At 46.5% G+C, this 18025-nt stretch overlaps 1 protein-coding gene across 7 annotated transcripts in view; it reads left to right on the forward strand.

The window, feature by feature from the left end:
- Window positions 1-18025, forward strand: part of PBX1 (PBX homeobox 1) — a 336948-nt gene that overhangs the window by 223212 nt on the left and 95711 nt on the right. For 6 of the 7 annotated variants that reach the window (XM_042257198.1, XM_042257206.1, XM_042257209.2 and 3 more), the window contains 2 exons: window positions 11506-11750; window positions 17809-17999. In XM_042257198.1, coding sequence (XP_042113132.1) covers window positions 11506-11750; window positions 17809-17999 — 436 coding nt within the window. Of the gene's footprint in view, window positions 1-2584; window positions 8421-11505; window positions 11751-17808; window positions 18000-18025 lie in introns of those variants that run through there. The other variant, XM_027977650.3, reaches the window with a different exon arrangement.

Genomic DNA, 18025 nt, shown 5'->3' on the forward strand with positions numbered 1-18025 from the left:
TGCAGATTCCAAGGAATTGTGTCCCTAATGGAGGGAGAAGTGGAAGGACCAAGTTAAAGAGGCCGGAGGGATGGAACCAGCCCAAGTGTTGCACACTTTTCCTGATTCTGGACCCTGTGTCCGACCCTAGTGGAGCTCGCTGTTTGCCGACTGTGATGTCGGCCCTGTGTGTCCTTGGTCAGACACCTCTGTGGCTGTCATCCTGTAGAGGCGTCCTTTCACTCCTGTTAGACAGTAAGCCTCCTCTTGCAGGACGAAGGTGGACTCTCACTCGTGGCATGTGTCTTCTGTAATTTGTGGAAATGGAAATAATCTTGGAGTGAGTTAAGACTGGGTTATCGCTATCTTTGGTGAGGACCCCTCAAGATCAACAGTACAATGTATTAGGAATCCTGCCACTGAATTATTCTGTGATTTTCAAAACTGGAACCATTTCTGTGAGAATAAAATGCTCTTTATTTAAAATTTAGTTCTGATGAAATCATTTGGAAGGTTGGAGGAAAAAAATAGTTCTGCTGTAATGGAGCTTGGTAATATACACAAGAAAATTTTGCTAGTCACTTGGAGAAGGCAATGGCACCCCACTCCAGTGCTCTTGCCTGGAAAATCCCATGGACGGAGGAGCCTGGTAGGCTACAGTCCATGGGGTTGCTAAGAGTCAGACACGACTGAGCGACTTCACTTTCTCTTTCACCTTCATGCACTGGAGAAGGAAATGGCAACCCACTCCAGTGTTCTTGCCTGGAGAATCCTAGGGACGGGAGAGCCTGGTGGGCTGCCATCTATGGGGTCGCACAGAGTTGGACACGACTGAAGCGACTTAGCAGAAGCAGCAGCAGGAGCCGGAAAAGCATTCTCTGTCCTGACACAGTGGAATGATTTCAAGAAGTTAAGATCACACATCATACAAACATAGCAGTATCCAGTTATCTTTTAATATTTTGAGTGTGGGGTTTCTCTATGTCCCAGCAGGAAAGAATGACATGAGGTCTGAATCCCACCCAAGAGTCAAAACTGCCATACACTTCCTCAAACCTCCATCGTGAATAGCGCTGCTATTCCCGTCTGGTTACAATGTCTTTACTTTCAATGGAAACTTGAAAGCCGCCATTGAAGAGGGTGTCCAGGCTAGCTTGTCTGACATACGGTGAGATTGCCCCAGAGCTGAGCAGCTCCCCGAAGGGCCTTTCCAGCCTTGCGGAAGGACTGCATCTTCCAGTGAGCTCTGCCAGGGCAGCATGCTTCCTGACTGAGGAAGACTGGAGCCGGGGGCTCTCATAAAGAGGGCACATATTGGGCGTCAGAGGAAGTAGGGTTCTTATCGTGCTTGGGAGAAGAATAGCAAGAAAGGTACATAAAGAGGGGGAAAAGGGTGAAAAAAGAAGACATTTTGGTATTCATTCTTTGAGCTCAGAATCAATTTCCTGGGCTTGATGGTGTCAGTCTGAGTTTGCCTAGAAGCACAGCACAGTGAGGTAGGGGGGGTATGTGTGTGTCTGTACTCATTGACTTAGCCTGGTGTGGGTATATGTGTCTGTATACTCAGTGACTTAGCCTGCTGTGGGTGTGTGTGTGTGTGTATACTCATCGACTTAGCCTGGTGTGTGTGTGTGTGTATACTCACTGATTTAGCCTGGGGTGTGTGTGTGTACTCACTGACTTAGCCTGGAGTGTGTGTGTGTGTGTGTGTATCTGTATACTCACTGACTTAGCCTGGTGTGTGTATGTGCGTTGGTATACTCACTGACTTAGCCTGGTGTGTGTGTGTATACTCATTGACTTAGCCTGGTTCTTTCTACCTTGCTGATTTCTTTCTTGTAAAAAACAAACTCTTAAGTCGGAATCTATCTTGCTTTCTTACTCTTCCCAAAGGGACCTTTATCAATGGGATTGATATAGATTTAACCAACCATTGAAAGCTAACCAGTTACCAAGCCCAGACATGTGCTTTTGTAAAAATAAACTTATTTAATGCTTTAATGAGAGTCAAGCTGTGGTTGACACTATATTATTGACTGTCAGGTGATAAAGAAACTGCGCTTAAGGGAGGCAAGGTCTTGCAGTGGGAGCCTTGGACGCTGCTCTGTACGTGTGCTCTTCCTTCCGGCCATGTTGTGGAGCTCACAGAAGAGGGCTTAGGCCCATCCTTGCCCTTTGGGAGGATGCTGAATTCTGATGGGAGAGGAAATCTGTCAAGAATTAGCACTTGCCAGCAATGTGCTAGGTGCGTAATTGATGTTATCATCTGAATCCAAGAGAACGGTGAGAAGCTCTCTTGCTTTCCCCACGGTGTCACTTCCTTGAGAAACTACCGTTGTAGAGAGAAGCCTGTGTCTCTGGGATTGCACAGCAAGCTGCCAACCAGTGGCTCTCAATTTCTCACACATTTTATACACAACTGAGTAGGAAACTGTTTCTTGCATCGCGGGCTACCAGGTGCCGTCCTGGCTTCTCGCACCCTGCGTTGGCCCTCCCTGGGAGCTGTTCTTCTCTCACACCTCCAGGCATGGTAGTCAAGGCCAAGGCTGCTGTGATGTCACACCCTCCTCCCAACTTCTGCAGCCATTCTTGAAGCCAAGACCCCAGCAGCAGTCCAAGCTAAAGTTACTAAGGACCAATGCCCCCTCACCCGGGCAGCCGGCACCCATCCAGGAAGGCAGGAGTCTGCTGCCCAGCACATAAGCCTGCTCTCTGCCAGCTGGCCTGGGAGGCTCCATGTGCCAAGCAGGGGACGTGTGATCGGGATCCGTGCCCGAGTGTTTCCTGAGAAGTAGAAAATGCATGTGACCAGAGCCACTGCAACCTGGCTCAGAAAAAGAGATGACAAGAAAAAGTATGGTATGTTTCTCTAAAGAAAACCCCCCAAATATAAACAACAACAAAAAAGCTAAAACCATCTCAAGAGTGTCATATATTTTTTTGCTTACCTCCTGCCCTAAAACTTTTCATAAAGCCCTGAACATAGTGGTGGTGGGTAGATATGAAGACATGAATGTATCCTTAAGGTCCTTTCTGGATCACAGTTTATTCTGAAGTTCAGCACCGTGCTTGGCACTATAAGAGATGCTTGGTGAGTATTTGCAGGATGCAGTGCTTGAGGAATCTCACAGTCTTGCTATTGACTGACTAAAGCCCTCAAGTCCTGTTGCTTGGTTTACCTGCCTAACAAACCAAGGAAGGTTGAAAGGGCTAGAAGACATCTTATCTTTACGTCTAAAGACCTGGTGATGTCATAAGAATCCCTAGACCCACGGATCCCAGCCTTGGTGTCCCTGAGGGTCTCAAGAGCTGGCACACAGATGGCTGGCAGTCTAAGCATGGCTTTCACACTTGAAGACTCCAGGAACTTGGATTTCTCATCTGAGCTGCCTCAGAGATCTCTGCCTGCCCTGGACGGTCTCCACTAAGGTGGTCACTGGTTCTCCCATGCTCACCAGAAACTCTGACTGGCAACCATCTCTCAGGCTGGCTTGTAAAATTCAAAAAATCAAATTGTTAGTCATTTCCCTTTGTTGGATAGACAGACTCTTTTCAAAATGCACAAAACACCTTTTTCATCAAACAAACGAGAAGGTTGGTACTGGAAAATATCAGGACACAGTACCTTAAGCTTCAAACCACTGACATCAGATTTTGGTCCCGTTCAGAAGAATCAAAATATGTCATAGTTGTTTTGCAGCAGAAGCTTGGAATTTATGATTTGTGAGTGCAGTTGTGCTTGTGGGAAATGAAAGAAACTAGAGGAAGTATTAGAGGGTATGTGTCCACCGGGATTTCTGCTTGCTTTCCACCTACTCTGGCAACTTGATGTGCTCACTCTGAAGGAACTGGAGGAGTCTAACCCTGGGCTTCTTGGAAATCTCAGCGTCCACCCCATTCCCGGCTCCTTCGAGGTGCTCAGTTAGTGATTTTTTGAGTGAACTGAGCGTTCCGCAGAGGGCTCCTTTGGGTAACATGGTATGCATAGCCCCTTCCCTGGGGGCCACTGTCAGCCCTCCTAGGAATTCCTCCCCAGGTACCAGTCACATGCCAGGCCTTCCCCAACACTCAGAGCCTTCATCATGGATAATGTTGGCTTGCTGGGGACATGCCAGGCTGTGGGTTCTGAGGCTCTAGCTTAATGACAGTGTAGATTTGACAGATTTTTGAAGTGGGGTGGAAGAGGTGACAGAGGGAAAGGGCCTCTAACAGAAGGTAACTCTGGTCCAAACTATAACTGGACCAGAGGGAGAAAGAGCGAATATCTAAGGAGCTGACTGCCTTACAAACAGTGAACTGACACAGGGGTCATTGGAGAGCTCATCCTGCAGGCTTCCCTCCTGCACTCTTTCTCATACATTAGGAGATGCTCAAATAGGTCCTCACTGCACTCTTTCTCATACATTAGGAGATGCTCAAATAGGTCCTCAGTGCCAGAGGCTCTGTGAGGTCATGGGGGGATACATAGGTGGAGGACAGGTCATCACAGCCTTTCAGAAGCTCGCAGCCTTGCTGGCGAGGTGGCAGGTGTGACGGTGGTGGCTCTGAGATATGCTGTGTCTGTGGTGTGCTGCTACTGCTGCTAAGTCGCTTCAGTCGTGTCTGACTCTGTGCGACCCCATAGACGGCAGCCCACCAGGCTCCCCCGTCCCTGGGATTCTCCAGGCAAGAACACTGGAGTGGGTTGCCATTTCCTTCTCCAATGCATGAAAGAGAAAAGTGAAAGTGAAGTCGCTCAGTCGTGTCCAACTCTTAGCGACCCCATGGACTGCAGCCCAGCAGGCTCCTCCATCCATGGGATTTGCCAGGCAAGAGCACTGGAGTGGGGTGCCATCACCTTCTCCATGTCTGTGGTGTAGATAGCGTTAATACTTGCTTGGTGGCTCAGTGGCAAGGGCAGTCATTTCTAGCTATTATCTATCTGGGTAGGTTTCTTGGAGATTTCAAATGGAGATTTGAAATAGGATGAGATTGCGGTAAGTGGGTTTTTCTGAGAGAGAAGAGGGCATTCTATCACAAGGCTCAATGGCTCTAATCATGATGGTCCTATTGGCAGAAAGAAGTAGTTGAAGAAGACCAGGAAATTTTAAGGAAATCAAGAGGTCAGTAGAAAGAACTTCCTCCCTTCTTCAACTTGTGCCTGGTTGCTTTCTGTCTTGCACGTCAGCCACAACCTGAGCAACAAAAGACATTGTGTGCATGTGTGTGTATACACGCACACATACACAGAATTGAAAGCACATCCACCCGATTACCACTGGTGACAGAATCCTAATGTTAGAGTAAAGGATAAAGTGTGTAAGAGTTAAAGACCTAGATTCTAGTTGTAGCTTGTCCCATCTGCTTTGGTTTTGGGGAAATTACTCTGCCTTTGTAATCTTCAGTTACCTGCTATCTAAGTTTGTAATATGACTTCATGTTCCATAAGGTGATACAATTCATTGTGCACAGGTACTTTCTGAACAAATAAAACATCTAACTGTGATATTTTCAGGAGGCAGGCACTTTGCTCTATTTCTAAAAAATGCAAGGACAGCGTATTTTTGTCCCATACTTCTGTCCAAAGTTCTGCCCCCTGGAAGATGGCAGAGCAGGGTTTGCTGAGTCTGGGAGAGCTTCACTATCCCAGCTTTTCTGGTCATATGTATTGAAGACCAGTTCGTAGACTGGAAAATCTGCATGGAGGTTCAGTCTTGTGCCTTCGAATCAAGCAAAGAAATTGGCCAGAAAGCATGAGGGCCCCCATCCTGGGAACACCTCATGCCCTTTCCCTAACCGCCTGTCTGCTTGTGTGCTAAGTCGCTCAGTCACGTCCAACTCTTTGCGACCCTTTGGACTGCAGCTCTCCAGGCTCCTCTGTCCACAGGATTCTCCAGGCAAGAATACTGGAGTGGGTTGTCATGCCCTCCTCTAGGGGATCTTCCTGACCCAGGGATCGAACCTATGTCTCTTATGTCTCCTGCACTGGCAGGCAGGTTCTTTACCGGTAGCACCACCCTGGGAAGCCCCCAAAAAACCACCTGTCTGTTGACTGTCCATCATCTCTCTCTGTCAGCCCAGCTTTGGGTCCCTGAACTGCTGTCCAGATTTGAAGACGACCCTCTCAGTAGATAAGCTGTCTTCCTGTGCTGCCTGCTGCACCCCTGGAAGCATGAATCTCAGCAGGGGCACTTACCCGGGCACTAAAAAACCTGGGGACTGAAAACAGCGGCCCACCTAGCACAACCGGTCCTTGGTGAAGAAAGAGTGCCCTCTAGTGGGCTTTGTGTGGAGCTGCTCTGGATCGGTGTCAGGGCTCAGCCAAGGACAAAACAACCCGCTTGCTGCCCTCCTGCCAAGGATCTTGAAGCTGCCTTTGGGTTTGGTTTGTTTTTCTCCGCGTGTGAAGAAACAAAGAAAGACCAGCAGGAGATCAGTTGTGAGAGCAGCCCTGACTGTGCTGTGACAGCCTTCTTATCTTGGGCGGTTCACCAGAGAGTTAACCCCAGGGCCAGTGATGGCAGCAAGGTAGATGGTGACATCGGATGCTTTTTAAAGGGCCTGTGACAATTTCTGTGTACGTCACTCACCTGTCTTGACCAGTCTCTTACATGAGGGGTTAGATCTGTGAGAAGGAAACTCCTTTAAGAATGATGACCGAAAGGGTTAAATATATTATTGCGTGACCCTCTTTGCAGAGCAAATCCACTGCAGTTGATTTTATTTTTGGCAATGGAAGTGTACAAATCTCTGTATTAAAATCCTGTATGTACTGATATAAACAGGGGTTTTTTTCCCTTTAAACCCGAGTAAAAGCTGTTGGGCTGGGGAGCAAAGAGGGGGGGAGGCGAGGGAGGCTGCGGGGCGCCCATCAGGGAAGCAGGAACCTGATCACATGTGATGGTTGCTGGATTAGGTAACAGCTCCGCTGGTTGAAATTGGATCTTGGAGGATGAGTGTTAACATCTCTGGTGTCCTGGTGAAAGGTTCATTTGAGACTTGCGTGGTGCCACAGAGATAAAAAAAGGAGCTTTTAAATAATCATTTTGTCTCCTATTTGGCAGAGTGCTGGCTTCAAGCAGTAAATAGGTAGCATCACTTTGGCTTAGACATATCGGCCTTTTCATTTATTTATTTAATGTTGGTGGGATTTTTTTTTTTTAACTCACTAGCTGAACAGCCTTCTGTATCAGTGAATCCCAACGCCCGTCTTTATAGTGGTACATTCAGATCCTCTCCTTCTGGGCAGAGATCTGTCCATGCCGGGTTTTTACGGGTCCATCCGGGCCTCGTCGCAGCACACATGCATAGCCCAAGACCCTCAGAACCAGAATCTCCTGTGTTAGATAGTAGAAGAGGAAGGTTTTGTTTTGTTTATGTTGTGTGTGTATGAATAGTTTTTGTGGTAGTGGTTCTGATACATACTCTGAAATTTCTGTTTTCATAATGATTTGAGTATAATTTGAGGAGTATAATTTGGAGAGGACTGTTGGGTTTGTTTTTCCTATTTTTTCTGTTCTTTTATTTTCTTCAAATCTCTGGTTTGGGGCCAATTTATGTGTCCTGAACTCTAAGGATAACTGCAAGCAAGATGCATTTCATTTCTATCATACCTGTTCCTTCTTGGCCACATTTGGAAACCTATTATATTAAATCCTAGTGAATCCAAATTTCTTTTTAGAGAGTATTTGTATTCAGGATTCATCAAATGATACGAAAGCTAAGCAAAAGGATAACCCTTTCCTGTGTGTGTATGTGTGTTTTTTTTCCCCCCCTTTACCCGCTGTGACTGTCCTGGGACTTCTTTGGTAGGTAGGGGGTTACAGTGTCTCCTTTCAGTGTCCTTGGCAGCTTTAGCATTTCCTTTATTTCATTTAAAAGCAGTTAGATTTTAAGATCAAGAAAAATATTAAGTAGGTAGGTGTGCAGACTTTGTGTGGACAGTTCGTGCTTCCCATGGATTGTTTAAGAGAAAAAGTGAGGCATGGATGTGGATGCAACTGAGAAGGGCTGGAAAGGGAAAATATTCTTTGAAGTAAATATTGGGCACATGGGAAGTACTAGTAGTAACGTGACCACCTGGTCCCCTACCTCGTACCTGGAGGAATCAGCACCAGCACTTTGTTCTGTGTCTGCCTGACTCTTTTCTGTCTCATTCTTTTCAGAACAAATGGAATTTTGCTAGAACAAGTCAGTGGAGTGAGTGTGTTGGTCTCAGGCACAGGTCTGACCGTCCTTACCATCACCTCAGATAAGGCGGTGTGCAGGTAGCCCCAGGAAAGTGTATCCTCACCAGCTGACATTATTCTCTTTTACTTTGCTACCACTGTTGAGACCGGTCAGTGCTGGATCTGTCAGGAAGAGTTGTTTTGGAGTGATGAGGAAGAGCCGCTTGGAGGCGTCACGGCCCGGCTCAGATGTCACCAGCCTCAGCATCTTGAGGAGGTTTCCCATCGGCCGAGGTTGGTGGCCTCTTCTGGAGCGTATTGGTCGTGGGATTCCAGAGAGTGGAGTAGTGTCAAATTTTGCCCCAGCACCAATTTTTTTAATGATTCAGTAAAAGTGCCACAATTACCAAATGGCTCAGAGGTGATTCTTTTTTCACTCTTAAATGACACATAGGTATTTTGTTGATAAAGCAATTAAAATTCATTCAATGAAATTCACTGGGGAAACATCCATAAACCCCCCCACACTAATGTCCTCTGCTGAAAGCATTCACTGGGCTGTACAGGTGAGGAAGGAGAGGTCCAGGGCTCCAACACCATCTGCCTGGGGGCCACGTTCTTCTCCCCGCCACCCCACACCTTTAGGGGCTGGTTTTCAGGAAACGGTTGCAGCATTCCTTTCCTTTCTTAAGGAAATCTTTGTTAATGGTGATATGTTCTTCTGAGGACTTTGAAGATTTGAGTAAATAAGTTCAAGGAACTGAATAACATGATTAAATCTTTCTTATTCTGAGATCAGGGGGACGATTTCCCATGTAAGTCTTCTGAGTCTACAAAAGAAGGATTTCCTTGGGAAAATGTCCACAAAATTAAACTCCACAATCCTCTAACCTGTGCTGTCACCAGTAAAGCAATTTTATTTTAGTGCAGCAGAACATTAAAAATTCAGTTGCAAGAGGAGAGCCTGGGTCCTGAAGTGTGGGCTGTGCCTGTATCCTTCTTTCCTGGCAGCTCACTCCCTTCCCCACGCCCTCCTGTTGCCTCCTCCTTTCTTTCCTCACTCCCTCAAGGGGTACATGTGTCTCCCCCCGGCCTTTAAACTGCCGCCCCGGTCCACCTGCTTGACTGTCCACTTGACTGCCTCGTGTTTCACAGAAGCGATGCTGCCATTTTCCTTTAGCACAGGACTCGGGCTTTCCTTTGAAACAACTTTCAAGGTTGCTTCTCGTCAGGCCTGTTAGAAGCCAGGAGCATGTGGGCACAGCCAGCAGTTATGCTGGTATTATAGGTGATGGAATGCCCCGAACGCCTCCATGTCCCCTCGGATTGAGCTCAGATCCACCTTTGCTGTCACAGCCCCGTGGGGCTGCCTTGCTGAGATTCGAGAGACGGCTGCACCTGTCACTGTCCCCGTGGGGCTCACCAGATGCACCCTAGCCAGAAACGGCTCTGGACTCCGTGCTGTGCTGTCGCTCATAGTCCCACCCAGGCCCCTGGACTCTGGCATCTCCACCCCCAGGATTCGAACGAGCAGAGTCTGCTTCTTCTCTGCCTTTAGTTACATCCCTCCTTCCCTACTCTGCCCTCAGTTTTGTTTTTTCTCAATTGGATACTCTTTTCGTGTTCACTCTCAACAAAGACTTGGCTGCTGACGACTAAACTGGGTTTAGATGAGTGATTTACTTTATGGCAGGTTGTATGGCGGTAGTAAAACGAGACTGCCTAGCTCTTCCACCGGTTTGCTAAATCACTTGATCTCTTTCAGTCCAAATCACCCCTTCATCCCCTGCAAATGGTCGTGGGGGGTTAATAAAAAGGAGCCTTTCGTGGAGCCAAGCCTCCTTCATCCTATCAGAACCCCAGCTTCTCTGAATCCCTGAGGCAGCTTGTTTAAAGCACCTCACCCTTGTTTGTACCAGGACGGAGCTCTTACCACCCGGAATAAATTTATCTCAATTTTGGAAAATAGAAATCCCTACTCCAGGGGAGAGGTCTTCACACTTTAGTCAAATTAACTGAATTTGCCTGACTTGGGTTATTTTGGAAATGAAAATTTAGGCTGATCCAATATCATAAAGTCATTGAGTGTAAAAACTTTGTAATAACAAACTCACAGAAAATGTAAAACTAGAAATGAGAAAGGAAACGCTATTCCTTGAGTTAAAATTTAGCAGTTTGGGGATGAAAGTGAAAATTATATTCTGTTATAATTTGTTTATAGATTTGAAATTTCTTTCATTGTGGTAAAATAGACATAACAAAACTCAGCATTATAACTGTTTTTGAGTGTACAGGTCAGTGGCATTATGTACATTCACATTGCTGGGCAGCCATTACCACCATCCATTTCAAGAACTGTTTCAGCTTCCCAAAATGTAACTCCCTACTGGTTCATTCAGTTTTGTTCAGTTCAGTCGCTCAGTCGTGTCCGACTCTTTGCGACCCCAGGAATTGCAGCACGCCAGGCCTCCCTGTCCATCAGCAACTCCCGGAGTTCACTCAGATTCATATCCATCGAGTCAGTGATGCCATCCAGCCAGCTCATCCTCTGTCGTCCCCTTCTCCTCCTGCCCCCAATCCCTCCCAGCATCAAAGTCTTTTCCAATGAGTCAACTTCGCATGAAGTGGCCAAAGTACTAGAGTTTCTGCTTTAGCATTATTCCTTCCAAAGAAATCCCAGGGTTGATCTCCTTCAGAATGGACTGGTTGGATCTCCTTGCAGTCCAAGGGACTCTCAAGAGTCTTCTCCAACACCACAGTTCAAATGCATCAATTCTTTGGCAGTCAGCCTTCTTCACAGTCCAACTCTCACATCCATACATGACCACAGGAAAAACCATAGCCTTGACTAGACAGACCTTAGTCAGCAAAGTAATGTCTCTGCTTTTCAGTATGCTATCTAGGTTGGTCATAACTTTCCTTCCAAGGAGTAAGCGTCTGTTAATTTCATGGCTGCAGTCACCATCTGCAGTGATTTTGGAGCCCCCAAAACTAGTCTGACACTGTTTCCACTGTTTCCCCATCTATTTCCCGTGGAGTGATGGGACCGGATGCATTACTAGTTCCTTATCCCCCCCTTCTCCCAGCCTGTGGTACCCACAGGTCTACTTCCTGTCTCCATCAGTTGGACTATTCTAGGCACCTCATATAAGAGGAGTATAATTAATCTCAGGAACAAATCAGACTCTCCTTGCATTTTCTAGTCCTCCCATCCCTCTCTTTTTCCAGCCCTCTTCACGCCCATTGCTCAGGTGCCGTTTTGTTAAGTGATTTGAGACTTCTTCAGCCAAATCATACATTGGGAGTTTCCTGTTGTTTTTAAATGTTACTCCGTTGGGTTACTGTCAACACCTCCCCCCTCTTTTGTATCTCCCTGCAGTTTTGAGTATCCGGGGAGCCCAGGAGGAGGAGCCGACAGACCCGCAGCTGATGCGGCTGGACAACATGCTGCTGGCCGAGGGGGTGGCGGGGCCGGAGAAGGGCGGGGGCTCCGCGGCGGCAGCAGCGGCGGCGGCGGCTTCTGGAGGCGCCGGTTCCGACAACTCAGTGGAGCATTCCGATTACAGAGCCAAACTCTCACAGATCAGACAAATCTACCACACGGAGCTGGAGAAATACGAGCAGGTATTCACAGCCATGTGGGGTCTGGGCCCCCTAGCCCTTTAGGGCAGGGCGGAGAAATCAAGAACTCTGAGCTAGGAGGGATCCGAGGCACTTAGCCTTTCCTGGAGATTGCCATCCGGGATCCAGTGTTTCTGGCCTTTCCCCAGAGCCACTTGTTGAGCTTGAGCCCATCAAGTCCAGGGTCTCCAATGTTGAAAGCTCAGGCAAACTGGAGACAAGATCACTTAAAAAATAGTTTAAAAAATAGATTCAACTGATGATTTTAGGAAACTGAGTCTATGTACAGAAACAGTCCCTGGCGCTCCAGAGCACTGTCCCTTGGCATGCAGCTCTGGGGCTCTCGGTGTTGCAGAGCCTCCAGGTGAGCTGGGGAAGTGTGTGTGTGTGTGTGTGTGTGTGTGTGTGTGTGTGTGTGTTTGGTGGTGGCGGGGGAGGGGTGAGGAGGGTCCTCTGGCTCATTAATTAGGAAGATGCCTCACGACCCAGTGCTCATGGAAGCCTATGGGAACGGATACTAAAACCTGGCCTTAAATTCCTTCACTCTACCCAGATTAGTTCAAATGGAAGTCCATCATACTCTGACTTTCATATATAGTATGTAATATGATACGCATCTCCCTCTATAAAAAAAGTAGAGGGTCTCAGGGGACCCCTGGGAGTGGACAGAGTTGACTCCCAGCCCTGACATGCTGCTGATGGTCTGTGGGACCCAGTGGTCCACATTCTGTGCCTCAGTAGCTGGTAGTATTCAGCAAAGAGCTGTGGATTTGGAGCCTAAGCTCTCAGAGAGCCATAAAAGGATCATATGAAGGACAAGTTTAGAAAGGCTTTAAGTCACAAAACAGTATATAGATGTTGTATGGTATTCTAATAGCACCCCTCTCTACTAGAGCCCCCCCCAACACACACACACACATGAATTTAAATGTCAATATTGTTTCCTCTGGTCAGTATGAGCAACACTATTTTACTAGGAGTCCTTTAACATCAGGATTTCCTCCCATTATTTAGCTGACATTAGTTGGTTGTCATATTGTTGGATGTGACATTTTCCTGAAATTCTAAGTTAATGTGCTTCCATAGAATTGTTAGATTTCTGGCTTGCTTTCTTTTTTAAGAATCATAGAAGAAGAAGGAGAAAAAAAAATCAAAAAGTAGAAGACCCTGTACCATCCACTTAGGACAGTCTAAGTAAAAGGCAAATGCAAACTTAATAGAATATATAAATTTTAAAATAGAAATGGGCATTTTAAAATTTAAAGTGGAGAAAGTTTCATTATTGCACTCCTATCTACCTTTGAAATGGATTTCTACAGAGTTTCTTCTTTTATGAGGGAAGAAGGTTACTATGAAGCTGGAAGCCAAGTGTGGTGAATTTCAGCCACAGGACAGGTGTAGGGAGATGTGAAGGGGAGCAAAACAAAAGTCATTTTGTGGTAAGAACCTGTGGATCATCACCCTCGACCCTCTCAGGGAAGAATAGACATTCTTATCATGATGTAGACTCTTGCAGAGATTTTATCAGACCCCAGGAGAGGCTCAGCTCAGGTAAGCTGGTGGATCCATGACACGTTCCCTGCCTGGGCCATCACGTTAGAGTTCACAGCCTGCCCCAACCAAGGGGATAGTTTGGGAAGACTCACGGGGACATTTCCTGTAAAGGTCCCTAGCTAGCCACTTGGTTCCCCCCTGCCGTGCTTTTCCCATTGTACCTTCACCACTAAGCTTGGTCTCTGGCATAACCACCTATCTAGACCTGGTTTCCAGGCTGTGTTAGTTGCTCAGTCGTGTTGGACTCTCTGCGACCCCATGGACTGTAGCCCACCAGGCTCCTGTGTCCGTGGAATTCTCCAGGCAAGAACACTGGAGTGGGTTGCCATTCCCTTCTCCAAGGGATCTTCTCAACCCAGGGATCGAACCCGGGTCTTCTGCATTGCAACTAGATGTTTTACCGTCTGAGCCACCAGGAAACTCCAGGGGCACAGAGTGTGGCTTCCTCCCAAACCTACAACTGAGATGGGTATTAGGCTGGATGGTGTTAAAAACTAGCTTTCTTTGTAGCTCAGGTTGCCAGCAACAAAGAAGAACAGACTGTCTTCTTGATCTAACCCCTCCTTGTTGCTCTTCCATCTTCTTCCAAAATGCCTAAAGCACTTTTGTCAACCTAACTGTACTTGTTCCAGCACTTTCATGGATGCCGTCCTCTCCGTTCTGATACAGGTGAGGAAATGGAGGTCAGAGAGGTCAGATGGTATATCTGGGTCACACATCCAAGGAGGGACAGATTACCCTGGAATCTAGATGTGGACCCATAGCCCAAGGCTGTTACTGGAGCAACACTCAGCTCCACTTAATATGGAGCAAGTGTGGGTGTCTGTAGACAGCGAAATAACTGGCTTGTCCTCTCTGGTACTTTCATGGAATAGACTGAAGCTCTCTAAGAGAGACTAGTGATAAAAATACTTTCCTTAAGAAACTTCTCATAGACACCTACATATTCTGAATAACAGCAATGCTGGAAATTGGGAACTTAAACTGCATCCATTTTGCTGATGGGTGGGGCTGTACTCCCTCTCTGTTACTTGTTTGGTCCGGAGTGACCCAGTCCTGAAGTCTGCAGGCTCGATGGTGGGGTTAATGGCGACCTCCAGGAGGATTTATGCCAACATGCGTCTCCCACAGCTGCTGCCGCCGCCAGTGTCCCATCCCTGCGGCAGGCCGCTGTTGACCCACGCCTCCTCAGGAGACCCTCAGACATTCACAGGCAGGTCTAGTTCAGTCTCATGCGGGATCAAGTTAGGTCAAGGTAGTAGTAGTCTGTATTTATTATTCTTAAGAAGTACTAAGAAATTATTTCCTTATTTCTTTGGACATTTTCTGGGTAGGAACTGAATACTGTTTAACACACTGTGTGCCTAATAATTTATTAATATTAGTTGTATTGTTAATTAGAGTAAATGGCAGATTGTGAGGAAATTATGCCATTAACCTTCTAGCTAGTAAGTCTGAAAGATAGATCTTCTTCATTTTTTCTGTAAGCATTCCTCACAGGACCTTTTTAAAAAATAGGAAACCTTAGTAAAAATGTCAGTCTCTTAATAATACCTAGATGGTTGCTGGATTGACTATTTAGAGTCGATTCTGTTGTTTTGATTTGTTTTGTTTTTAGTTTGGTGATGATAGATAACCAGAGCATCAGTTAGCTCTCCAGTAATTAACTACAGTAACCCTCCTCACCCTTCCCACTCGTCATGTGCTCTCCCCCAACCCCCACCAAAAAGACCTGAATCAGCCATTGTTTCACCCTGAGGTTATGAGATAAAGAAGGCTTCTAGTGACTTGTATTAGAAAGAAAGGAAAGAAATTGTTTTCTTCATTAAAAAGGGTCAGTAAACACCTTTTCAGCCAATCTTGGTAGCTGAGGTATGTAAGAACTAGCTTAAAAAATAAAGCTGGCATATTTTGATAGATAAAACCAGGCTATCAGAAAACTGAATTTTCTTCCAAGTGCTGTTCAAAAAAACAACAAAAAAAGATACTCTTGTAGCTTTGCAGAGTTCTTCAGTTTTTGTAAGTAATGCTGCCAGGACATTGACAAGGCTTAGTCTCCAAGGCTGAACTGGGGTGGGTTAAGTAGTCCTTTCACAGCCAAGGAAGTCTTAAGATCCCAGTCATATTCCTTGCTGAAATTGGCAGCCAAATCCAGTTTGAAAGACTTAGAGATGAATATGCGCTGAAGAGAGTACAGGAAGGAAGCTTCAATTCTAGGATTAAATTGCTTATACTAAGCAAGATTTGTGAAGAGCTTCTCTTGGGTCGGCTGCTCCTCAAAGTGCCCTTGCCCTGGAACCCGGGATGTCTCCAGAGGCAGCTGGAGGGGTAGCTCCAGAAAGTGACTGTCTTTAGGACAGTCTTCAGCAGTCTCCTCGTCACAGAAACCTTCCGCCTGCGAGGGTTCCATTTAATTAATAAATCACTCCTACTCCCCATTCCATCGGGAGAACCTGGCCTCACCGGAGTAGTGCAGCTTCCGAAGGTGCTGAACTTGGGGAGCTGAGGAGGAGGCCTGAGTAGTTCAGGTCCTGAAAGAGTCTGGATCATTGTGTTCTGCCCATCTAAATGGACTTGGAGTTCCTGTGTGTTGTCTGTTGTGTGTTCCCAAGCAGCTGTTGAGCAGCTGCCCTGCTCCACCTCAGCAGTGGGTGAAAAGACTCCACTGTCTGTTTAGGGCAGAGCAGAAAGGGGCCCAGCATCCAATGCCCTGAATAAACACCAGATATTGTGAGTATTTTTATTCACCGTAATGAAGCACATTATTAGCCGAGTACTGTGGCTTCCCAGCAGAGAGGGTGTGCGCCTGACAATACCTCCTTCACGTCCAGCCCCTCCTCACTTTGAACCCCCACCACGTCTGGGGTGGGGGGGGGCGGGTAGGGCCTGCAGCCCAGCGGGGGTTGCTTGCAGCATACCTCCCCATCATCCCTCTCCAAGGCCTCATAGACTTCCAGCCAACTCGCTGCCAGGCTTTATTTTCCTCCCTTTGTTGTACAGCTTCAGGGTGAAGGGGCTGTTTAAGTTGGGGACAGATGAAGCTTATAATAAGATCTTGTGTTTATGTAGCAATTTTTCATAGTAAGGGCAAAATGCTCTATGGACCTGATCTTCTGTGGATTTCATCTTCAGCATATATATACCTGCAGAATAGAAAGAAGCTATTTGTGACCTCCTTTATTTGTACCACGAGGGAAACTGAAGCCTGGAGAGGGTTGCCCCATTGTGATCATATGCTGGGTTACTTAGTTACCTATACTTTAAAAAGATAATAAGGACACACTATATGGCCAGACACACAGTAACTCATCGTGTCCTTACCACATTCTTTGAGGTACTGTCCTCATTTTGCAGATAGGAAAGAGAAGGCACAGGGGTCTTGCATGACTAACCAAAGCCCCACAGTGAAGTGAGTTCCTGGGCAGGGTGTGAACGCAGGCGGTCTGTGCTCTTAGCTGCTGCCCTGCTCACATGAGTGATTTACTCCATCCACAGCTCACTGTACAAGGAGCGTGAGGATTGCTGGCCTTGCTAAAGAGGTAGGAATGATTAAATCCACTCTTGGATGAATAAAACAAGGCGCTGAGTAGTGAAAGCAATTGCCCACATATTCATGGAGACAGGGTCAAAAACCAGGCTTCCCAGCCCCCAGTGTAGATACAGCCCATTGGGTGTGTCTGCTGATGTATCTTTGGCCAGCAAACCTCAAAGGATTTCGAGAAATTAACAGTGAATGTATTACTGTTACTACATAACTGACAGCTGTGAAGAGCTTTGTGTTGTAAAAAACAATAGCAGTGCAGCTTGAGCATTAATGAACATGATTCTGCAGTATTAAGTTGGACACTTTGAGTCCTTAGTTCGTCAACCTTCAGAGCATCAGCTTGCCTTTCTTGCTAACAAATTTTCCACAGTTTTCCAACACTGCTGTGAGTTAAGTGTGAGTAGATGTTTTACTGAATGTCCCTTAAGAAAACTAGACTCCAATAGTAAGTAATAGTAACTAAAAGAAAGGGCAGTGGTGTTCCAAGGAGCAAGTTCAGAGTCTGGGAAAGAACAGACCCCCTGGCCTGGGTTTAGGGAGTGTTCAGGCTGCTTTTTGATGTGGGCCTTCATCTCTTGGGCAGTTTTCCCAACTGTAAAATAAGGAGGTGGGAAAAATGATCTCCAGTTTCACTTCCAGAGCTGATAGTATATTGGTCTATAACCTGAGAGTTTTCTCTCTGCAGAGGTATTTCCTAAATCCTCTAAGTCATGTTTTGAATTTGTTTCTATACAGATTCCCTATTGTAAATTTCTTCTCCCCTTAAAAAAAATCCACATAGTGATGAAAATTATAATCAAATGGGCTGAAAGGGGTTTCTAGTCATCTCTTTTCTTTTTTTTTTTTGACAAAATGCCACAAGCTAGCCCAGTTTTCTTTACCTGTACACATCTCTAGAAAGACCTGCACAGCCTCACAGCAAGGACCCTTACCACATCGCGTGTCTGTCTTCCTCCGTTCCAGGCATGTAATGAGTTCACCACCCATGTGATGAACCTCCTGCGAGAGCAAAGCCGGACCAGGCCTATTTCCCCAAAGGAGATCGAACGGATGGTCAGTATCATCCACCGCAAGTTCAGCTCCATCCAGATGCAGCTCAAGCAGAGCACGTGTGAGGCCGTCATGATCCTGCGTTCCCGGTTCCTGGATGCACGGTGAGTCCCCAGGAGAGGCCTGTCCT

This window comes from Ovis aries, chromosome 1, assembly GCF_016772045.2.
Source record: "Ovis aries strain OAR_USU_Benz2616 breed Rambouillet chromosome 1, ARS-UI_Ramb_v3.0, whole genome shotgun sequence".
NCBI classification, from domain to species: Eukaryota; Metazoa; Chordata; class Mammalia; order Artiodactyla; family Bovidae; genus Ovis; species Ovis aries.